The 24,638-nt window shown below is 46.4% G+C and overlaps 1 protein-coding gene across 1 annotated transcript in view; it reads left to right on the top strand.

Moving 5' to 3' along the window:
- Window positions 1-220: 220 nt before the first annotated feature.
- The window catches only part of KCNQ3 (potassium voltage-gated channel subfamily Q member 3), a 294,125-nt gene continuing 269,707 nt past the window's right edge, over window positions 221-24,638 (top strand). Inside the window, exon 1 of the mRNA XM_045560378.1 lies at window positions 221-618. Within this exon, the coding sequence (XP_045416334.1) occupies window positions 236-618 (383 nt within the window). The 5' untranslated portion in view covers window positions 221-235. The remainder of the gene's footprint in view (window positions 619-24,638) is intronic.

The following is a 24,638-nucleotide window of genomic DNA, read 5'->3' on the forward strand; positions in this document are numbered from 1 at the left end:
CATCTGACCCGCGCGGGATGTGACCTCCTGACGCCCCGCCTGGCCTCCCCTGCCCCCCGGGGGGCCCTCCTTTGCCTGCTTTTGGGAAGGGGGTGGGTGGGGAGGGGCGCGCGGATCATGGCATTGGAGTTCCCGGGCTTGCAGCCGCCGCCGCCGCCTCGTCCACGCACCCCGAGCGCCCCTTCTTCCCCGAGAAGCAGCGGAGAAGGCGAAGCGGCCGGCGGGGGCGAGGCAGATGGGGCTCAAGGCGCGCAGGGCGGGGGCGGCTGGCGGCGGCGGCGACGGGGGCGGCGGAGGCGGCGGGGCCGCTAACCCGGCCGGGGGGGACGCGGCAGCGGCCGGCGATGAGGAGCGGAAAGTGGGGCTGGCGCCTGGCGACGTGGAGCAAGTCACCTTGGCGCTCGGGGCCGGAGCTGACAAAGACGGGACCCTGCTGCTGGAGGGCGGCGGCCGCGACGAGGGGCTACGAAGGACCCCGCAGGGCATCGGGCTCCTGGCCAAGACCCCGCTGAGCCGCCCTGTCAAGAGGAACAACGCCAAGTACCGGCGCATCCAAACTTTGATCTACGACGCCCTCGAGAGACCGCGGGGCTGGGCGCTGCTCTACCACGCGCTGGTGTGAGTACCCGGCCGCTCGGGGCGCCCCTGGGCGGCGGCGCATGTTGGGGTTCGGGGACGGGGCTGGAGCTGAGGAAGTCCCTGGGGCTTTAAAAGATGCTGTCCTGCTGAACTGGCGACCAGCCCGCCCTCAGTGCATGTTTCTCTGTTGTGTGTCTATGAGCCGCTCTCCGGGGGTCGGACGCCGGAGCTTAAAAGCATCAAACGTGGTTTCCAAGCTAATTTGGAGATTGGATGGATGTGTGTGCGCGCGCGGGTGCGCATTTATGGCACCTTCTTGAGGTGTTGATATCGAAGCTTGAAAGAATTATGCGGTTTTTCCAATTAATGTGGGGGTCGAACAGGATAAAGCGGATGCACCCATGAGCGCTGTGTTTCTGTTTGGGGTGGATCCCTTCTCTTGGGATCGCTACCGAGTTTAGCTAATACATCCTGGAGTTGCGGATGGAAGTGGTGCGCACCACCCATAGCGTGTGTGTGTGTGTGTCTAAGCCTAGACTGAGGGGCTGGGACTTAACAGAACCAGAAGGTTGGCGGGGGGCGGGATTATTTGGGCTGAAACATCTCCATGATTTGGTTTCTCATATGCCCTCAGCCTCAACTGCAGCCCCTTCTCGTGCTTTGGCTGGGCAAGGGCACCAGGGATGCGAGGGGCCTGGCCTGGGGCACTGCTCCCCTAGAAAGAGTATCCTTGCTAGTGGGGATAAATGCATGGCCAGAGGGATGATGGAGCTCCTTCTCCAGCTAACACTCGGTATGGAAGATCCACCCGTATTTGAAGAAGGAGAGAGGATGGTAGTGCATCTCCTCACCCAGGAATGGATATCTGGGCTGTCAACACACACACCTCGGGGGCTGGCAGGGCTGTACTGCTACCGGGTTTTGTCAGGAAATTGGCCATGACTCCCTCCTCCCCCCACCCCGGTCTTCATGTGCCTTAACGGTGGATTTTCCTCTCTGTTCTCCAGTTGACGCATAACTGATATGGTGGGAAGGGCTCGGGGCCCTTAGAGTTAGTTACACTACCTGCCAGTCTTCATTGGCTGCAAACGCTTTTCCAGATCCAGCCACCAGGTGGGGGAGTCCGCACGGGCCCTCATTCTCAGCAACAGGTTTCTTCAAGCAGAGGTTACAAAGCCTGAGAGGGTGCGTCCCTGAAACCGAGGAACCAGGAGGAGAGGGGGGGCGAGGGGTGGAGCATCCTGCCGGGAACATGGGTTTTGGTGTCTCTGTGTATGTGTATTTGCAGGTGCTGGTGGGGATCGGGCTGGAGAGAGAGAGGGCTTAGCAATTGTTTCTCTTTCATTTGCTCTTTTTAGGTGGTAAAAAAGGATTAAAAATGTATTCATCTCTCTGTTTCTCCAGTGTGTTTAGTTAAATTGAAGTGAATACTGGAATATGTGATAATGAAAAAAAAGGTGCACGGTCTAGGGGATGGACATGTTTGAAGCTCTTACTGGGGTGGGGCAAGGGCAGTATAGGTAACCTAAACTTTTGTACTCCCACAATATACTGAAATAATAATGAAAAAATAAAATAAAATAAAAAAATAAATAAAAGATGCATGCGTTAGTTGATCACACACAAATGTGACACAGATGCACGTCCTCTTGCACGCCATGGTGTTCAGCAGGTATTGACCGACCTGCAAAGCTGTGGGCTCCCTCCTCCTTCTCCTTTCACCCTTCCCAGCCAGCACCCACAGTCCTGCCTTGTTCCGTCTGGGAAAGGGATAGCTAAGTCCTGTTATTGACCAAGCCTTGATTTTTATCCTTCTCTGGAATTATTCCATCACCTGGAAGCAGCTTTGCTAATACCAAAACCTATAGCCTCAGTTTCCCAGGAACAAGGAAGATTTAAGAGTTTGTGAGAAGGAAGAGTCAGATATGTAGCCAGGCACTTTCATACATTCAGATGCAAAACATACGTATTTTGTTTAATTCACATGATCCTATGAAGTGGGAATTATTATCTCCATTTTATAGATGAAGATATCAAAACTTCAAGAGAGAAAAATCACTTGTTCACAATCACACAGGTAACGTTTCTGGAGCTTATATTTGAATGCAGTGTGTCAGCTCTGTTTCTGAGCCTAGATCTAAGTTCTGACCCTCTGCCAACAATTGCGGGACATTGAGTATTTTGCTAAGTGTCACTGGGAGCCCCTTTCCCTGTTGGTAATGCAGGGCCCTTAGCAATGCCTCAGCGTCTTCCTAGCTCTCAATTGGCAAATGGCTAGAAATGGGAGTTTGGAATCAAGTCAGGGACTGGTCAGAACCCAGGGAGCCACAGTGTTAGGGAAATGTGGGATGACCTTGGGTGGTGGTGGAACTGCATATTCTGATTAGTTTGGAGTTGTACAGGAAAACCCATGTTGGATTGGGATTGAGCTCCTATTACTGAAGCATGCTTAGTTAGTGCATGCATCATGCACCCAGCTTAGGAGGAAGTCCAGTCAAGTGAACACAATTGAACCTTTCATTGATGAATCAGGATTTTGCAGGGCATTGAAATTCATGTTTCTAAGTATCCATTATCCTGTTCTGGGCTGTAGCTAGTGGCACAAGGGGTCCAGGAAATTGGGCTGACCATGGGCTTATAATCCAGTGCATGCATTTTTTTTTTTCTTAATGAGATCCATGAGATGAGATAATTTTTTTCTCTTTTCTAAATGTAGAATACAGGGAATGTGGAAATCAGTCAAACCCCTACCGTACTCCCTTTGCCTTCAGTGTCCATCCTCTGCTTTTTCCTGGCCATTCACCTTCATCTTGGCCGAGCTCTAGTGTCAGCTCCTCCAGGAAGCCTTTCCCTGACCCTCCAGGCTGAGATAGAGTTGCCCCTCTTCTGCAACTTCACCAGCCTTAGCATTTTACAGCTTGCATTGGGTTGATCTATTTGCTTGTCTGCCCTATTGAGCTGAAAGCTACCGAAAGTGGAGACTGCGCTGTCCTTCTTTAGCCTTCTCTCTCCCTGGCAGGCTGCAGAGCCCGAGGTAGGCACTAAGTAAGCATTTGCTGAATGGATTCTTTAAAGAATTCTCTCAAGGTTCTGGTCAATTAGACTTTGCTGTGATAACTTTACCATTATCACAGCAACAATAAGTCGCCCAAGTCAGCATTACAAGATTGTAATTATAAGAATGGTTCTTGGAAGTCCAGAAATGGGCTATGGGGGGAGGAAGAAAATGGGAGACCATGCTTTAACTCCAGTGAGGCTGATCAATTCTCTGATTTTTTTCTGTATGGCTGAAAGAGATTCTGATTTTATGGAAAATATAGTAGACTTGGAGTTCATATCTGGAGTTAAGCCTTAAGCCTCTGTGGCTTTGCACAAGCCAACTTGGGGATGAACTATAAGTTGGGTATTTTAATACTACTGTGTCTGTCACAGGGTAGTTTTTAGGCTCAAAGAAAATAGTGTATATGAAGGCAATTAGCCCAACATCAGGCATGCAGTACTCTTTAGTAGATTCTAAATAGGTATCTCCTTAAAAGTCATACATACCTGACACTGTGACTGTCCTGAGGCTATCCAGGGACTCCCCCTTCCTCGCCTGTTAGTGGAGAGATGCTGACTTCATCTTGGCATTCATCTGACTTGGCACTGCACAGGCATCCCGCTGCCCTTACCATCTCACCACAGCCAGCTGGGCATGATCAATCACTCTCCTGTTGACAAACCAAGGGGAAATGATCACAAGAAATCCCCACTGATTGCATTCTGAGGCAGTCTGGCTCTAGGGACATCTGGCAGGCAAGACTGGGGGGTGAGACGCAAGGACCCAGCAGCTGCTCTGAAATGCAAAGGTGCTGGCTGGTGGACTTAGCATGTTGATTAGAGGACCACGGTCCCCACGGTGGAGAACAGATGCTGAACACTCCCTCATCCTGTCAGTATTGGAGAGTTTGCCCAAGTTTGGAGTAAGAGAAGTTCGGGTTCCCAAATTTGCTCTGCCTCTTATAGCTAGTCTTGGGCAAGTTGCTGTATCTCTGAGCTTCAGTGTTTTCATCTGAAAAATGTTATCAGTAAATTACAGGCTCTTGTGAAGCTAAGAGCACCTTGCATAGAAGAAATGCTCCATAATAGTTATTTGTGTTATTAATATCACTCAGGCAATAAATATTTCTTGAGTGCCTTCTCTGTGCCAGGCACTCTTCTAGATATTAGGGATAGAGCAGCAAATAAAACAAAACAATCTCTACCCAATGAAACATACATTCTAATAACAGCATCATTAATTTTAGCAGAAATCTCAGAATTTGGTCATCTGGTCAACTTCCCAGCCAGAGCTGAAGGAATGCCTTCAGCAGTATCTCAGCCAGTCCTACGACCTGTAATTCATCACTGAAGGGACATCAGCTTTCTTTTCTAGACAGTCTGAGTTCAGCTCTCTTAGCTCTTCCTTTCTCTGACTCTATTTATTTAGCTCACTCTCCTCCATTCTGCTCCCATCTATCTTATTCATTCATAGCTTCCACTCAATGTTGGTCGTCTTAACCATTCTCAGTCAATCCTCACTTTGTTCCATCCCACTAATCTCTGTCTTTGCATTTTCTCCCTCAATATTGTCAATTTGCTCTCATTTTTGAGAAGCAAGCATTTTGAGAAGTTATCCTTCTTTATTCACTGGTAAGAGCATGGTCTTTGGGAGTAGATCTGAGTTGAATCTAACTCCACTCTTTCATTCTGTGTGACCCTGAGTAATCTGTTCAACCTTGCTGAACTTCAGTCTCCTTATTTATAATCTGAAGGTAATAAAATAATGCCTACCTTCCAGGGTTGTTGTGAAATTTAAAACACCTAGAGATGTCACTGTAGGCACTTAATAAATATTTTCTCTCTTTTACTTCCCCTCTTGATCACAGCTCATCTGCTGCCTTTTTGCAACCCTCCTAAAATCTGTGTGCATTCCCTTGTCAATAATCTCATTTTACTTTTCATTTTCTGAACTCTCTGCCTTCATTCTGGTTTTCTTCTTTTTGTTATTTTCAAGCCACTCAAGTGGAATGAAGAAGCCAAGTAAGGGGTTGACAACCACAGCCCCATGATATGGGATGTCTAGGCAGTAGTGAAGTCCTATGCTGGGACTTTTCCACGAGTGCACAGTATTTCACTGCTTGTGAAATCAAGTGGCCATCAGTGCTGGCATGAGCAGTCTCTCTTTTACAAATGAATAAGAGGTTCTGAGAAGTTATGTGATTTTCCCAGGCTCTTGAAGCTATTGATGTGGCAGAGCTGGGATCACATAGGAGTCCTTGCCGCCATGTTGTGCCTCCTTCCCTGTGTCATGGTCATACTCAATGGAAGGGGAACTGGGGGAACTGAAACCCTGCCTTCATGGGTCAGGAGTTTCATAGCTGAATTTCTGACAAGTTCCTGGGGGAACCGGTGCTGCTGGACCAGACTTTGCATAGCAAGATCTCTCAAACTTTGACATGCACGTGAATCACCCAGGTGAAAGGGCACTTGAGGAGAGAAATCTGGCAGCTTCACCTCAACCAAAGTTATCAAACTTATGTATAATGAGACATACTAACCCCACGCTCCTGAGGTGATTCAGTGGAAATATACAACATACCTGCAAGAGTGCCTAAAATGATCAGAATTTAATCATGAAGAAATAACAGATAAATTCAAATTGTGGGTCCCTCTGCAAGATGCCTTGTATGGTCTCTTCCAAAGGGTCCGTGTCATGAACAAACAAACAGAAGAAGATGAGGGGAACTGTCTCGGTTAAAGGAGGCTAAAGAGACATGACAACCGAATGCAATGCTTGACCCTTGATTGGACTCTGGATTGAAAAAATAAATAACAGTAAGGGATATTATAGGGATAATTAAGAAAATTTGAACATGGACTTGATATTAAATAATATGATTGCATCAAAATTAATTTCTTGAGTGTGATAATGCATTGTGGTTATGTGGGTGGATGTTCTGTTTTTTAAAGAGATGCATGGTGCAGTAGTTAGTGGTGACAAGTCATGAAAATCTGCAGCTTTCAAATGATTCAGCACATATGCAGGCAATATGAGAGGGGGGAAGAGAAAGAGAGAGAAAACAATACACACGCCAAGAAAGAGAGAGAAAGAAGCAAATGTAACAAGACTATTAGCCATTGGTGATTCCAGGTGAAGAGAATATATATGTGTATTATTCTTTTAACTTTTTAAAATTTATTAAAGATAAAAAGCTAAAAATACTTAAGAAAAAAAAGAAGACTAGACGCACACAAACACATAAAGCACACACATGAATACTAATGACAGACGTTGTCTTCAGGTGATTCAAATATGAAGCCAGGTCCGAGAACTGTTGGCTGAGCTGAATAGGCTTTATTGGATTCACGGAGTCTATATATAGACCAGTCTCCAAGCTTCTCTCAACCTTGGACTTTGTCCAGGGAATGACAACACACGGGAAGGTGCAGCTCCCTCATTTTAAATCTGTGCATGCTGAGTCCCCACAAAGGGCCAAGCTTCATGCCAGGCTGTGAGAGGGGATGAGCCAAAGTTCTTTCCCTATGGAGAGAGAGACTTGAAACAACTAAACTTAAACAGTTTAGCAAATGCAATAATAGAGTATAAATGAAGAACCTCAAGAGAGCAGGAAAAAGGAAGGCATTGTTAACCCTTTCTATCAAGGGAGACTTTTGCAAGGAAGGTTTAAGCAGCTAGGGATGAGATAAAGGGATCTACTGTTTGTGCAGTGGATACCTACTCATTCTTTCATACTTGGAGAACAGAATGCTAAATTCTGTTCAATTCAGTGCTAAATTATTGTTGCATCATTTGGAAGCTGTCTCATAATATTCAAGTTTGTATTCATGTTTTAAAATTCCATAAGTGTTTAAAAGTTTCACAAATCAAATCAAGTGTGACCCTATGGTATTTTCTCGAAGGTCAAGGTCCAAGCTCTCTTTTTCTTTTTTGTCTGGGGTTTCGACAGACAGAATGCAAACACGATTTGTGTACTCTTTTAACAACTGAGGCAATATCAAGGGAAGCAAGGGAAAGGTCTTCAAGTGTGGATGGCATGAAAACCCTTTTTAGATGCTGTGCTCAGTGGTTCTGGCTTTGGGTGGCTCAAGATGCCTGTGGATTTATCAGAAGTACATCAAATGAGCTTTCAGGAGAGCTGCGTTACCTGTGTGATTTTGACACCTCATTTGCCACACAGTCTGCAAAATGGGAATTGCAATACCTGCTGCTCAATACGATTGGTGTAGGAATCCTATGAAACTACGTGTGAGGGAGTGCTTTGAGAGCTACAGAGAGGGCAGCATTCTGAAGTAGCATTTCCTACAGCTGTAGAAGGATCAGGCAGGTCCCAAGACTGGGACTTTATCTATATTGGGTTTAAGCATTTGCCCAGGTACGGATTTGCCACATTTCCATCTGTGTTGCATCACCTGATCATCACTGCATATTAATTAGATAACTTAGCACCTATGTCTGCAGGGATGTCAGCTTTTCTAAGGTGATCACCTTTTGGAAGAATAGAGGAGAATAACAGGTTTGGAGATGACAAGATGGAAGTCAAGACGAAGTTTTCAGGCCACATCTGGTTTTTCAGATGTCATGGGATGCATATCAAATCCTATCCAAATTGTAGCCTTGTTGAATGGGACTTTTCATTTTGTCACAGAAGGGATAGAGGAGTTTGTTTGAAATGTTTTCTTTAGATAACAAATTGGGTTATAACTCTGGACCAAGATTGCCTCTTGCATGCAGTTTATGACTAAACAAGAATGAGTACTTATGCAGTTGGCTTATGCAGTTTCCCATACGTAGGCTGTGGCTGGCTTCTCTCCATGCTGAAGACCTCGGGGCTGGGTATCCCTTTTCTTCCTCCCCGTCCACTCCTTTTTAAAAGTTGTATGAAATCATCTGGACTCCGCAAGAGTGTCAGTTGAGTTGAGGCTTAGAAAACCAGCATATTAAGAATAGCTAATGTTTTTACATTATTTCATAGTTTATCATATGACTTCTTGGGCAATACCACCATTTGTTCAAGGTCAGGGTAACTTGCTTTATGTGTATTAGTAACCATAACAGTTATAGCAGGTGCCTGCTTACAAATTACCCAGCCAGATATTCGTAAGCCAGTACTGGAGGAGCAGGCAGGCTACGTGTAGAGTTTCTTTGCCATTGACCCCTTAGGTTCTTCGTAAACTTGTCATGGCAATTTAAGTTTATTTCTACCTTAAATGATGTCTTCTTGGGGGGAAGGGGTGAAATCTTACCCAACGGGACTTAAGGTACCAGACTAGGAGAGTAAGTTCCTCTAGCCCAGGCCACCTGTCCTAATGGAAAGTCACTTAGCACTATCAGACTTTTCATCTCCCTTCTCCTGCCCGTTCCTGAAATCCCAGCTTCCTCTTTGTCTCACTCCACATAAATCAGTTACGGATGTTTCTCCCCCTGGTGATGCTAGTCTGAAATAAGAAACCAGCAGTCCTTAATAATCAGCAAGTCCAATCAAACTAATCAGCAGACAGTCACTTAACAACAGTTTATGGAATTTATGGGCCCAGCAAGGAGAGAGGACTTGGCAGCTTAGAAAAATCAGAGGCTGTTGGGACTGGAGGGACTTCAGAGAAAAGGAGGCTGAGGCCCAGGGTCGTTAGGAACTTGGCTGAGGTCACACTGCTGGCCATGGGAGGACTCAGATCAGGTCTTCTTCCAAGGCCGGTGTCTATTCGGCCACAGTGGCCTCCCCTCGCGGGTCTCCAGCGGCTGTGTACCAATGGAGCGGTCTTACCTACAGCCTGCTTCCTCTGGGTTCACAGCTGTCTTAGCATCTGAGTCAAATCCTGTCCAAAGTATAGATTTGCTTGATGAAGACTTTCCTTTATCTCAGAGAGGCTAAGGATATTTGTTCACAGTGTTTTCTTTCAAGGGTAAGATGAGTTATTGCCTAGGGCCACACTTTCTTCTTGATTCTTGTAGGTTGTTTATTTATGAATGAACAGAAGAAAGAGTAAATGCAGGTGCAGGCTGACTGATTGGGCATCCCTTATACAGGCTCCAGTTAGCCCCTGGCTGAGGAGGGTTTCTTTTTCTGCCAAAATCCCAGAGCTGAGATCCCCCTTTCCTCTACCCTTCCCTCCCCTAATCCAGTCCTCTACTGAGTCCTATAAAATAGTCTCTGATCTCCCCTAAGCTCCACATCGAGTTGGGACATTCAAAACCATCACATTAAAGGCAACTAATGTTTTTATCCACTGGTTGTTTATACAGTTACCTGTGGGGTAGCACCATCCTTTGTTCCATTCACGGAGAACTGGTTATTTCTATTCATAGCAGTCACTGACATTTATTTATAGTGTTATTTCTCTGTGCCCTTGGGCTCAGCACTTTGCATGGTTCTCCTGAGGTGTGACTGAGAGCCCGGGGAACACTGGCCCAGTCATCAGGAAACTCAAGTTCTCGCCTTGAGTCTTCTGCTGATTTGCTCTGTAGTCTTCAAGAAGTCATCTTACTTCTGTTATAATAGACTCTGTTTTCTCATCTGAAAAAGGGAGCTAATATTCCCTGCCTTCCAGGTTGTTGAAGGGTTAGATGGCGTCTGAGTGCGGTCAGCATGTCTTCGTTTCTGTTCCCCAGAAGCTGACCTTGAGGCAAGGAGCTCAGCGCTAGTGCTTATTTAGCACCCAGTTGCTCTGTCTTGTTTTCATTATCTACCCTTTTAAGAATCATTTTGGATATTTTTCCCTCTAATTTTCCTCAGCCAAGAAATAACACCACAGATATTTTTATCAAGGAGGTTACCAGGTGGGGCAGTTAAGGCTCAGTCTTCCTGGGAACCCTGGAATATGTTGTCGAGCAGCCCAGAATGGTCCTTGAACTGTAGCCGTCACTGGCTAATAAGGGCTGTTCCCAGAGGCAGGGAAACCCTGTAGACAAAGACACCTTTGGCAAAGGGCTGGAGTCCTGCGGAGGTATGAGAGGGGTACCGGTGGCAACTGTGACACTTTGTCTGGTTCTTAGTGGAAGAAAATATTGTGACTTAAGATTCATGAATGTGGCTCTTAAATCAAGGATATTTTAAGGCCTAAGGGTCATGGTAATTCTCTAGTGTTTTTTCCCCTTATTAAATTTTCATTTATGATAGTCATTCAGGAAAAATAATCTGAATTAAAACTATTTGTAAATATGTGGCTTCAGTGCCTGGTATCTAATGACAGCTAACGTTTCTAAGCTCTTACTATGTGCCAGGACTGTAGAGTTCTCCAAGGCACCATGAAAACCGGCCACTGTCTGTGTGAGCCTTTGGGGAAAGGAGCTGTCTCCTTGTTGCTAGTATGGTATGTTCACATAGTAGTAATTCTCATCAAATAGAACAGGAGTGTTGTTTTAAATAAGCATGGGCAACTTCAATCTCGCTGACTTCATAATTCTGAGTGGCTTTTGTGATACTTTCAAAGAATGAAGGAATCTTACTAATTTATAACATGAGAAACATTAGCATTTTCAAAACAAGATTAAAATAGATATTCCGTTGCTACATCAAGCTTAAAGGATTACGATGTTTCCGTGAAATTTCTTCCCAACCAAATAAGGTGTTGAAGTCATGGCACAAAAGAAGAATTCAAGAAGAAATCTCAACGTTTCTTGAAAAATCTTCTTACAAACACATCTTTTGTTGAGAAAATGGCGGGATCTTCATTGTGAACTTCAATGCTGTGACTTCTGCCCTTTGCCTAAGTGCTGGTTTCCTGGGGAAGTAATTAGCACTCCCCTTCACAATTCTGGACTGCTAAGAAAATGTTGAGATTTCTTCTTGAATTCGTCTTTTGTGCCATGACTTCAGCACCTTATTTGGTTGGGAAAACATTTCACAGAGACATTGTAATCCTTTAGGCTTGATGTACATACCCTCAGATATCTGCTGATCAAACTCAAGATATACTGACTGATCACTCAGCAGACATTGAAATCAGGTCTAGTAGATGACAGATCTTGGGCTAGGAGTAGGGGAAACAGGGGTAAATCAGTCAGTTTCTGCTCTTTTTTTGCAATTGAGTAGGCAAATAAATACATAATTGCATAACGGTGTGATACTGACTCTAATAAATGCTTATCCTGGGTCTCCTTGGGGTTCAGGTAAAGTTGTCAACACTTTTTACATGGGTCAGGGAAGGTTTTCACCAACAAGAAGTAGAGTGCATCGTGTGCACAAGGTTAGAGACCACTTCTTCCTTCATATTTTGATGTATAACGGCGAACATGACCACGTATGTGTTTAGAGTCCAATGTCTTTAGATTTATGCTCTCACGGAAGGAAAGGTACTGAAAGTGGTGCAAGGGGCAGTGGGATCGTAAACCTAGAGCTGGTGAACCTTGAGTTGAGCTGTGTAAGGAGGTTGAAAGCTTGTGTTTTAGCTGTACATTTCATACGTGTAAGCATCCATTCTCTGTAGTCCAGAGCCTAACACAGTACATGGCCCGCTGGATACAAAGTCTTGTTGCATACGTGGACACAGTGCCAGCCCCCAGGAGTGTCAGCTTCAGTGACAGAAGCAGACTTGGATGCATAAGCACTGGCTTTGAATCCTGGCAGTATCATTTTTTAGCCAAGTAGTCTTGAGTAAACCACTTAACCTGCCTAAACCTGTTTCCTCCTCTGTAACACAGAGCATGCCTACCCACATGGTAAGAATTAAATGAAACAGCTGTAGTACAGTCTGAAGCCTGGTTTGGGCTTATGGTAAGTATTGGATAAACGGCTGTTCCTTCCCCATTCTTTCCCCGTCCTGCTAATATAAGAATGTTGTCAGTGAATACAAGTAATGTTGAAGTCGATAGAGTATTTATTGTAGTTTCTATCCTAAGGTTTTGCCCTGAACATGAGGAAGTGTGTGAGTTCTGATGTACCATTATGGTAAAAGGAAGGAATTCACAGTGAAACAAACAAACAAAAAGGTGTATATATATATATATATATATATATATATATATATATATATATATATATATATATATATATAAGATTCTGTCACCTGGCCCAAGTGTCCTGAGGAAGCAGAGATGCTGAGAAAAACTCTTGCCTGGACTGCATGACCTCTACATGGCCCAGGACTGAGTTTCTACAATCACATTGGATTTCTAAACACACTGCACGTTCTGCTTACTTCCAGAGAAGGGAAAGAGATATCTGGAAGGTTTTAGCTTCACTTGAATGAGAAACTAGCACATGTCTTTACTGAATGAATTATTGTGTTTTCATCTTGTAGAAAATGAATTGTGTAGAATGCTTCTGTTTCTCTTTTTTCCTTTGGCTGTCAGGATAGTGGGTCAAATTTATGCCTAACTAGAGCTACAATCTTATAGACTTGCTATCTGGGTTTTTGATTTCTCTGCTCATGTGTTCTTGTACTATATTTTGTATTGCAAATACTTTTAGTTATTTGATTCTATTTTTATTTATTTTTAATTTTTTTTATAGAGTCAGGGGTCTTACTCTGTCCCCCCAGGCTGGAACTCCTGAGCTCAAGCTATCCTTCTACCTTGACCACCCAAAGTACTGGGATTACAGGTGTGAGCCGTAGTGCCTGGCCTATTTTTATTTTAAATTTACAATTTTATTTCATATATATTCCAATGTCATCTCTGGTCCTCTGCAGGAAGAGGCCATTCTATGTGAGTACAGAGCCTGCAAATAATAAGAGCTCAATAAATACTGTAAGTGAATTTGCTGAGTGAAGCCACACCAACTAGTATTTTGAATCCCACTGAATTAATCTGAGTTATTTCATAGATGTGAATATGTTGTGGGCCAAATTGTGTTTTCCAAAGCCCAGCTATCTTACATAGTAAAAGTCTGCTAAAGATTAAAGATTATTATGTTTTTGTGTTTTCTCTGAATGCTAAAATTGTGTATTTATGCATGTTTTCAGTGAGGCATGTATGTGTGTGTGCGTGTGTGTGTGTGTGTGTGTGTGTGTATGGAGAGAAAGGGGCAGAAAGAGAGAGAGGAAGGGAGGGAAAGTGGTAGGTGGAGAGAGAGCATATCCTTCAATTTTCAGATATTAACAATAGTCTTAATAATAATAGTAATCATTCCTTCTATTCTTTATTGACCTACTCTCTCCAGGGTACCAGGTTAACCATTAAAAACATTGTTGCATCTGATGCTTGTGACAACACTGTGGCCACAGTGTGGGTTCTGTTGTCAGACTTGGGATCAAATCCTTGTTTTTCCACCTGTGCTATCTCCAGCAAGTTGCTTAACCTTCCTGAGCCTCAAATTTCTCATCAGTAAAATGGGATAATAGGACCCACCCCAGTAGACCACTGTCACTATAGGCGGCATGACGGCTGTTGAGCAGTTGGCATGATACTGTTGATGGTGGCGGTGAAGCTGATGAACAGCTGTCACACAACAGTAGTTTGGCACACAGGCTGGAAGTCAAAACACACACAGGCGGATCGATGCAGGTGGTTCTGAGATACAGCTCTGGCAGGCTTCCTTGAGGAGGCAGCCAGTGGTCTTGGCAGGGAAGGATGGAATGTGGCAGGGTCAGTGTTAGGGCTGAAGGCAGAGAGAAGTCACTGCAAAGCCTTGGAGATAGGAAAATGCAGTAGGTGACTAAAGAGTGATCATTTCCCAGCAGCCACAGCCAGGGCTCTGTATGTGGGAGTGGAGTGGATGGGGCAGCTGAGTGGTGAGAGCATGAAACAGGAGATGCAGCTGGAGGGCTATGACTTTTCTTAACTACGGAATTGCTGTGTGACCTTGTGTGACTCTTGATGTTTCTGTGTCTTTCTTTCTTCCCTGAAATACTGGGTGGTTGGATGCTTTTCAGGGTTTCTCAGTGGTGGAGAAGCTATTAGCATTATGGATGGGACTATTCCTCCTTGGGCAGGAATATCACACACTTTGCAGGATGTTCAGCATCCTGGACCCCTGCTCACGGATGCTATTAGAGCCCCCCAGTGGTGAGAAACCACACCCCCAGGCTCCAAAGGTTCCAACTGGGGTGATAGCACCCTGTTTGAGAACCACTAGCCTCTGTGATCTGTACAACTTCCTGTCCTAAGGCCATGACTCTGGTTAAGGCCTCTGGCCTCAGATTCTTAGAGTTCATACTTTCAGTGATGAGTCAAAGCAAAAGCATATATGGAGGATGCTGGAGAATTATGTTTTTTTAGGACTTCAGGAAAGCCAAAACTGCTTTATGAAATATAAACAATTTGGCTCGAGTAAAATATCCACATACATCATTGCAAAAGTTGGGGAAAATAAAAGTTACAAACCACAGGCATATGTACATACATACACATACACACACGCACACACACACACAGACCCCTCAATCCCCAAGCTCTAGTGTGTGGAACATTAATTAGTGTCACTGCATGAAATAAATTAAGCTGGGGACCTTGTTGCTTCCACCTGGAAAAAAAATAGCAGTGGGAAGTGCTGACTTTGGAAACGGCAGAAGCAGCACACATGTTCCTGGAGCAGTGCCAGGATGCAGACCCTCTCCTCTCCAGGCTGCAGAACCTGCTGTTCCGGGATCCTGGCCATCCTGGCTTGATAGGGGGCAGGGAGGATGTGAATGAAAACGTGGCTTATGTTTTAGGTGACAAGGGTGTGTTGGAGCTGGGAGTCTGTAGCCACACTGCTGGAAGTCTGACTCCCAGTGGTGTGATCTTCACTTCTCTGGATCTCAGTTTCCTCATCTATAAAATGGGGATATTAATAGTGTCCACTTCAAAATGTGGTTGTGAGGATTGCATAAGTTAATGAAGGTAAAGCACAGAAGAGTGCAGGGCACAAAGTGAGAGCTGTAAATATCTGCTAAGATGATGATGATGATGATGATGATGATGATGATGATGATGATGATGCTTAATCAAGGCCCCTGGGGTTCTAGCTGTAAACAGAGTAGGGACTCAGAAAATGCCAGCTGAAGAAATGAGGAAATGCAAATGAGGGTGCAGGGAGGCATAGTGGGGCACCCAGGCAGAACCACAGCCCTCTTTTGCCATATCAATGTCTTTTTAATTGTAGTAAAATATATATAACATAAAATTTACCATTTTAACCATTTTTATGTGTACAGTTCAGTGACGTTAAGTATACTCACATTTTTGTGTGATCATCACTACTATTCAGCCACAGAATTATTTTTTTCATCTTGCAAAACTGAAACTTTGTACTCATTAAAGAGTAATTCTCCAATCCCCCTCCCCAGTCCTTGGCAACCACCATTCCTCATTGTCTCTGTGATTTTAACTCCTCTAAGTACCCCCTATGAGTGGAACCATATCGTATTTGTTCTTTTGTGACTGGCTTAGCATGATGTCCTCAAGTTTCATTACTGTTGCAGCATGTGTCAAAAATCTCCCTCCTTTTTCTGGCTGTGTAGTATTCCACCACATGTATATACCTCAGTCATTCATCAGCAGATACTTGGGTTGCTTCCACCTTTTGGCTATTGTGAGTAATACTGCTGTAGACATGGGTTTACAAAACCATGCTTTTATGATTTTATGCTTGTAATACTTTTATCCGAGTTCAGCTCCTCTGAGTTTTCTCTGGCTCTTGAAGCCCATTTCATCTGCTGCTCCCTGGTGTGCAGTGGGAGAAGGGATGGTGGGGTATGAGGCTCTGAGATGCCCACTTGCTGGCTGGATAACTTTGGGCAGTTCATTCATTCCTTTGGGTTTCCCTTTCTCGTTTCTTTGTAAAACAGGGGGGAGTGGGTAGGAGGGTACTCATGTTCCCTTCCTTATAAAGTGCTGAGAGAATAAAATGAGTTCATTTATGTAAAGCACTTGAAACAGCACAGTGCTAACACACAATAAACCCTGCGAAAAGGAAGCTGCTGTTATTAATGTAGCACTCTGGGTGCATTATAAATGATTTTAATCTCACTGTGACGCAGTGTGGACATGAGGAAGTGGAGGCTCAGAAAGGTTGGGTGGCTTGCTCAGGGGCACACAGCTGGTAGGCTGTGGAACTGGGACAGAACCCAGATGGGCCCAGGGACACGCTTATGCTTTCCCTCTCAGTCCTTTTCTGGGCCTTTCTCCCTGAGCTCCAGTGGAGCTGGCACTTGGATTCATCCTGCATTAGGCTCTGCATTGGCAGGGTCTGCTGTGAGCATCCCACCCAGCTAATGGTCCTGGTGCAGGCAAGAGCCACGCATGAGAGAGTTTCCTTTCATGGGCAGTGCCAGGTGTGGTGCTGGGCACGAGGTCTGTGCTTCACAAACACTGCTGGCTAATCCCTTTGGCCTTGCAGCGTCCAAACCAAACTCCATATCTGAACATGGGCATTGGAAGCCACTCTTGGAAGCCTGAGTGTGGCTGGCGTCCATGGGGATGGCACAGACTTGCTCCTGGCAGGAGCGGGGCAGCCTGAGGAGAAGGTTCCATCCTCTGGTTGGGCCAGGTCCGCTGCACTTCCGTTTCCTCACAGCCACCCTCTTCAATGAGCAGAATTTAGCCAGAGTCTGTTGTGTGTGGATTCTGGTCCGGTTTTTAAGTCGGTTGATGTCTGTGCTCAAAGATGACAACAAACAGATCAATGGGAATTGACTGGTCACAGGCCAACTCACAGTGGAGGGAGTTACTGGGTTTGGAGGGGAACAGGAGGGAGTCGTTGGCCTCTGAGCCTGGGGTTGGGGACACCTCCTGCCTTGAAGGGGCCTCTCAGGCCAGGGCAGCCCCCCTGGTGTTAGGCCCCAGGCTCTGCTGTAGGAGGATCTGAGGATGTGAAGATGGCTGTGTCATAGTTGCCGGCTGCAGGGAGCCCCGTCCAATGATTCTGGCCTCATCTCTGGCCTCATCTGCAATATCCTGCCTTCTCTTCTGGCTTCCGCTCTTACCCATTCATTCTCCACTCGGCAGCCAGGGTCGTCTTTTTCCCCTGTGAGCTAGATTATGCACCCCTTCCCCAGCTGGAAGGCCTTCCATGGCTGTCTGCTGACCTTGGAATAGAACCCACTCTCCTCACTGAGGCCCGCAGGCCCCGTGAGATCTGGCCCTTGCCCACCCCTGTCCCCTTGGCCGGGCTGTTCCCCTGCAGTCTGCTCTCCAGCTCCCCGCAGCCCTGCCAGAGCACTCCAGGCCCCGCCTCCCCTCCCAGCCTTTGCTCTGGGATGCTGTTCCCCAAACGCACATAAAGTGGCTTCTTCAGGTTCCGGGAGGTGCCTCCCTGGCCACCCTCACCCTCATGGTCAGTCTTCACCATTGGTCGGTCACCAATGGTCACCAATGGTCAGTCTTCACCAGTTTCATATCCACCCAAGCACTCCGTCATAGGCTGCAATTATCACAAGCTATAAGTTATGTGTTTATTTACTTGTTTGTCTCCTTTTATTAAATTGTGAGCTCTAGACAGGCAAAGACGATATCCAGTTCATGGAGGTGTATCCAGTTCCCAGCCTGGGGCCAGCCCGTGGTCCATGTTAGTTGGCTGGCTGAGTGACCCAGACAGACTCACTAGAATGTGCCTGGAGGAGTGTGAGCAGGGTGGCCAGAGAACGACCTGGAACCTCTGCCCTGTTCACACGTGGACTATACCCAGCTTGTAGGAAGGAAGTGCGGAGGGCTGTGAGCCTCACCCGCAGCTGGGATCCCAGGTCCCGTCTACTGGGTGAGGCGCTGACCTCTCTGTGGCTTCCCCAGTGTGCAGGGAGCAGTGGGCAGGAGCAATGGCAAGGTCCCTGCCCTGGCACCCAAGAGCTTGTCACCAGTCAGAGCTGACTGCAGGGGGACAGCTGTCTTGGGAAGCAGGGAGTGCCTCATCTTTGCTGGAGGGTTCCAGTGGAAGTGACAAAACAGCACTTGTGTAGAATATTATTCAGCCTTAAAAAGGAAGGAAATCCTGACACAATGCCACCACATTGGTGCACCTTGAGGACACTATGCTATGTGCAATGAGACAGACACAAAAGGACAAGTACTGTGTGATTCTACTTATATGAGGTGCCTAGGACAGGCCGATTCATGGTGACAGAAGGTAGAATGTGGTTGCCAGGGCTGAGGGGAGGGAGGAAGGTGGAGCTGTTGCTTGCTGGGCACAGAGTTTCATTCTGGGGTGATGAAAATGTTCTGGAGATGCATGGTGGTGATGGTTGCACAACAGTGTGAGTATAGTTAATCCCACTGAATTGTAGACTTAAAAATGATTAAAGTGGTACATTTTACGTTGCTATATAAGTGACTTTAGATGTCCTCTCTCCCTGCAGTATGTTTAGTTCTGTGAAAAATGAACTTGATTAGAAACCGTCCCGTTATTTCATTGTCCTGTCCTATTTGAGCCTCTTGACACTCTGGTCGGCCAAACATCCAAACATCTGAGCTTGTCCTGCTCTCACCACCTTCCTGCTGCTCCTGGCCTATTATAAAGCCTGGGGACATCATCCGACCTCATCTCATTAATTCACTGGAGAAAGCGTCGTGGTTAAATATTTGCAACAATTATCATCGTTAGACGTCTGCGGTGACTCTGCAAAATCCCATCCTCTGCTGCTCCAGCCTTGGGGTCCCATGCGAATATACCCGTTTCTTCCCTCCTTCACCTGCGTTTCTGCATATTGCGTGACTAAATCTTATTCTTCCCTGCACTTTGGACTTCTGCATCATTAATTAAGTCATTAAACATTTATTGAGCACCTACTGATTCTCTGTCCCCGAGGAGGCGAGCTGTGGGTTCGGTCACTCAAATAGATTGTACAGAGTGTCCCTGGCCCAGTGGGCACTCAGGGTGGAGGGGCGACATCTGCGATTCTCTAGCTGGATGTTGAGAGATGAGTAGAAGCTCTTCAGAAAGGCCCAGAACAAAGGGCGTCACAAGGATTGTTTCTAAAGGGTTTAATTCCACCCTTCTCTGGAAAGAACTTCCCAAGTCAACCCTTCCTTCCAGCCTTCGATGCCCCTTTGCTGCTGTTCTGCTTTTCTTTTCTCTCACTCCCTCCCCTTGTCCCAGTTGCCCATCGCCCATCCCATGGAGGGGCAGAGGGAAGAGGAAGGTGAAGATTGGGAAAGGAGGGGGTCTGGGTGTGGAGACTTCTCCTTCCTCTTCAACCCCGAGCCACCCGCCTTGTACCTGCTTTGGTGACCTGCCTGCGGGAGACAGCAGGAAGTCAGCCCCACAGAGTCCGCTGGCTCCCAGACTTCATCTTCAGAAACCGCTCCTCACGTCTTCTGTTGCAAAGCCTGTGTGTGGAATCCATTGCCTGGTGCAGACATTTTCCTGGGGTTGTGGGTGCTGTCCCTATAGTGGGGAGAGGGCTGGCGTGGGGGCCAGACACCTGGTGATGGCCCGGCATGAACACAGGCATGCTGTGGCCCCATCTTGGACCTTAATGTCCTGGTTTGTCAAACTTCAGGGCCTGCACTGGCTCTGCGCGGCTGTGATTTCTCCCTGCTCCTTGCTCATGCAGGGGCACTGGAATCGGCCATTGAGACTTGCCTCCCACATCCAGCCCATGATTTTCCTTTGGGGACTTTATCACTCCCTAGTCTTAACCACAGTGTCTGGAATCGGCCAGTCAGCCTGCCTCTCCTGGGGCAGTGACAGGGACAGAAGCGAGTGCATGCCCCAGGCCTTGCCTGTGGAGTGGAGGGTGAGTCTGTGCACCTGGGAGAGCATACCAGCACAGGTGTCTTTTCCTGTGGGTCTGGAGTGCTGGGAGAAGGGAGAGAGGGGCCGAGGGGTGGCCACGTGAGGCAGAGTAGAAGAATCCTGCTTGGAGGCTGGTGTGAAGGAGAAAGGGGAGCTGGACGTGGCCGTGTAGACCACAGTGAGCATTGCAGTCTGATCCTAAGGCCTCTAGGCTTCACAGCACGGAGTGGCGTGACTGGGTTTGTGTTTTGTAAGGGTGACTTTGGCCCTGGCTAGAGAAGGGGTGGGGAAGAAGGAATCCATGTGGTCTTTCTGAGACGTATCCCGCAATGATGCCTACAATTCAGAATGGAGCCATTTACAGAGCTCCTGGCTTGTGCTAGGAGGTGCACGTGGTGCTGTAGTCCACTGAATCTCTGCAGAAGCTCCACTAAACTGAATTTCATTACCCCTACATCATAGCTGAGGAAACATGCTCAGAGAAGTCCAGTGTTTAGCTGAGGGTTGCACAGCCAGAATGGCCACCTCCAAAGCCTGTGCTCTGCCCGCTGTACCGTGGCAACCCACCCCACTCTGCAGCCAGTGTTGGCTCTTCTCTCTCTCACACCCTCTGCAGCCTTCGGGTGCCTTCAGGGCCAGGGCTGACATTTGTGATCAAGATGATTTCCTTCCTGCTCACAATAAATGCCAAACTGAATGATGGAAGTGATTCAGCAAGAAATAGAATTCAAGGAGGGGAGGAAAAAAAAAGAGCTGTGTGAAAACATTTACAAATGGATTAAAAATTTGAGTCCACCAGCCCATGCCAACATACTTGGAAGTTTGGGAGATATTTTTAGACCATGAAATCCAAATGGCACAGATTGTGGGTTGGAAAGATAGATATGCAAAGAATAGTTTGTTAGCTGTGACCAGAGATTGCTTTGCTGAGTTTTTCCTTAGCTATAAAATAGCAACAGCCAAAATGCAGAATTCACTGAATGCACATCCTTCCTCTTCCTTTTTTTTTCGTTTTCCTTTTTTTTTTTTTTTTTTTTAATCATCTTTCTCCTTGCATATCAAAACTCAGCTCCTTGTTCTGGGAAGCCCCTAGAGAGACCTACACCTAAACGACATTGGCTTTTGAACCCTGTTGACACTCTTGGAGGATGGTGACAGAAGCACAGCTGGAACCAGCGAAGGAGTCCCAGGGAGCTTGTTGCTTGGGGACCCCGGAGGAGATCAGGAGCAGGCCTGAGTGAGGGGTGAACTTTATCATGCAGCAGCGAGCTGGCCTTCCTAAGTGAGGGACTCACTGACTTAGCTGGGTTCAGGTGCCCACTATTGGACCCCGTTCCCAGCCTGTGTCCTGCAGAGTAAGGGTCATGGGATGGCGTGATGCTGCTGCAGCAGCGTAGCTCCCAGGAAAAGGGAGATGTGCTTGTCAAATTCTCTGACAACAGAAATGAACATTTACTGAGCATTTGCGTTTTACCAGGCGCTTTTGCAGCTGCGTTACCCGGTGCTAACTCTTTCAGTCCTCACAACCACCCCACAGAGTAGGTGCAGTTAAATGGAACACGAAAGGAGGATTTGATTACCTTGTGTTGTACTTGGGAAGACAAATATCAGACAGTATTCCTAAGTTGCTGAGGGTGCTGCCCAGCGTGTAGCACTTCCTCATTGGTGTTCACTTGAGTTTGATGCGTTCATAATATTTTTAATTATTTTTATTTCTAGCAAAGGAATATGTGCATATATTTCCAGGCCCAAGTTGTGCAGGCAGGTTTAAAATGAAAAGCCACAGCCCCTCTCCCCAGAGGCAGCCTCTTTCTTTCCATCCTTAGAACTCCTAGCAGTTCTCCCTGTGTCTCTAAACCAGGAGCTTGTGCCCGTCTCTGGATGAATCAACTCTTGGCACTATTATTGATTTCCTGCTCTGTCTTGTCTCCCTATGGTTTATGCTCTCTTTTCTTCTCTCTCTCTTCTGTAACCCCACTCTCCGGCAACTCTGCTCCCTCTGGTTCTTTAATCTCTGTTACTTCTCTTACTCCTGTTTTTCAATCTCTCCTTTCCTCACAGCCGATCTCTGGTGGCACCCCCCCTCCATCTCCTCTCCACGATCTTCCTTTTCTTCCTTCTTTCAGTGTCTTCTCCACGTCCCTCTCCCAGAAGCTTTTAGCGTCTGTTGTTTGGTTGGTTGGTTCCTTTATTATTAGCAGTGCCTGTCCCTTCTGCCCTGGGTTAGAGTTATTTACAGCCATGTTATTACTAATAGTTAAAAATCTTTTTCTTGCACTTACTACGTTACGAAGCCTGCAGAACACATCATAACTGGAGGTCTTGGGTTCGCATTCTGGGGAGGAGAAAAGTGAGCATTGGAAGGTTTCTAAGATGGACTGAAAGTCCCACAGGAGAGAGTGAGCGACACGTACATAGCTTGTGTAGGGCCAAGTCCCACGTGACTCACCGCAGTTCTGTCATGTGGGGCGCCTGGTGCCCAGAAGGGGACCAGTCAGTGTTTGTTGAATGGGATTGAACAAAAAGCCACACTTTGATCGTAAGGAGATGCAGGGACATTCCTCTCTGACTTCAGCATTTTGATTTTCTGAGGGCATGCACATAGACACGTACAGGCTCTGTCACACACATCACACACATGCTTCTGGCTTTAAATTCATCTCCTCCTACGTCTATTTTATAGCTTCTATTAAGCCTGATTTCTGTTTGGGAGACAGCCCGCTTGTAACACGCCTTTGGTAGATTTGTCCTCCTGATGCCCGAGATAATTTATGGGCTTGGAGAAAGGGAACTTGCCTTCAGTACTGTCAATACTAAATATACATTGCTCCCTCACAAAATAGCTTTCAGAGTTGCAATAAATCCTCTGGAAATTACCTGGAGTTAACCATGGGTTGGTTAAGTGCCAGTAATTACGTGTTTCCGGGGAATCTCTGCTGACATGTGGACTCATCCTGGGTGCCTTGCTTGCCTTAAATTGTATCCCAGAGATATAGAATTTTGGACCTGGAAGAGGCTTTCACAGTCTAGCTCTGCTTTTCTTTCTTTCCTTTTTTTTTTTTTTTTTTTGACACAGAGTCTCTCTCTGTCACCCAGGCTAGAGTGCCATGGGTAGGCCTAGCTCACAACAACCTCAAATTCCTGGACTCAAATGATCCTCCTGCCTCAGCCTCCTGACTACCTGGGACTACAGGCATGCACCACCATGCCTGGCTATTTTTTTCTATTTTTAGTAGAAACAGGGTCTCGTTCTTCCTCAGGCTGGTCTAGAACTCCTGACCTCAAGTGATTCTCCCGCGTGGGCCTCCCAGTGTGCTAGGATTACAGGTGTGAGCCACCGTGTTGGCCTAGGCTTAGCTCCACTTTTCAAGTTAAAGAATGGAGATGCTGAGCCTAGAGAGGGGAGGAGTTTTGCCTGAGGACACACAGATTACTAGTGGCAAAGGAGACCAGAGGCTGGGTCTCCCAGTCTCCATCTTTCTAGCCCCCTTGCTCTTGCATAGTTCCAGGCAAGGTGCCCTTAGGTCACCCTAACGTGTGGCATGAAGCACTTTGCCAAGCTGTTTTGCACAGTACTTCCCAAATTAGTTATTAATTGGGCACTAATCTTGTTGGCCACCGTGAAAGCATTGACTTGACAGGAGCTTAAGGTTTGTGGATCCATGCCCAGGGGTGTTTCGGAAGCTACTACAGGGCCGGTAGCAATAGATATGTACCAGAAAGTCATCTGGTGTTTTTTCTGTTTGGAGAGGGAAACAGTAACCTAGTTTATTCCTACGAGGCCCTCATCCTATAAAGGCTCAGCGTCTGAATAGACAGGTGATTACATGTAGTGCAGTTCAGCTCAGTCAGCGTCCATGGAGCACACTGGCGTTGTGCAGGGTACCTGGGGGGCATGTAAGATGGCCTTTCTGCCTGGAAAATCATGGAATGTTTTACAGGAAAACAGATAGGGAATGCAGACAAACAGCTGAGTTCTGGCCTCCGAAACAGAGATGGGGGATGAAATCAAGTGTTTATTAACTGCATGACTTTGGGCTAGTTCTGTGACCGCTGTGAGTCTCAAATTTCTCATCTGTAAAATGGGGTTGTTGTGAGGTTTGAATGGGATTCTGTATGGGAAATGCCTGGCGCATGGGAAGAGCTCGATAAATGATATTAATACTAATTATTTTATTGTTGTTTGTTTTCCCCTTCACACCTTTGCTAACAGCAGGCTCTTATCCTCCTGGCCTTGGGCCAGACCTTCTTCCCTTCTGAAGGGCCAGCTCTTTGCTTCTCCATGAAGTGACAGTGACAGGAATGTGACAATGTAATGCCACAATTAAAAGTATTTGGGACGTGGGTCAAATCTCACTCTACCACTTTCCATGACACTCATTGGTCCTTTTGCCTTCCCGAGCCTTAGTTTTCCTGTCTACAAAATGGGCA

Source organism: Lemur catta, chromosome 9 (genome assembly GCF_020740605.2).
Source record: "Lemur catta isolate mLemCat1 chromosome 9, mLemCat1.pri, whole genome shotgun sequence".
Classification (NCBI taxonomy): Eukaryota; Metazoa; Chordata; class Mammalia; order Primates; family Lemuridae; genus Lemur; species Lemur catta.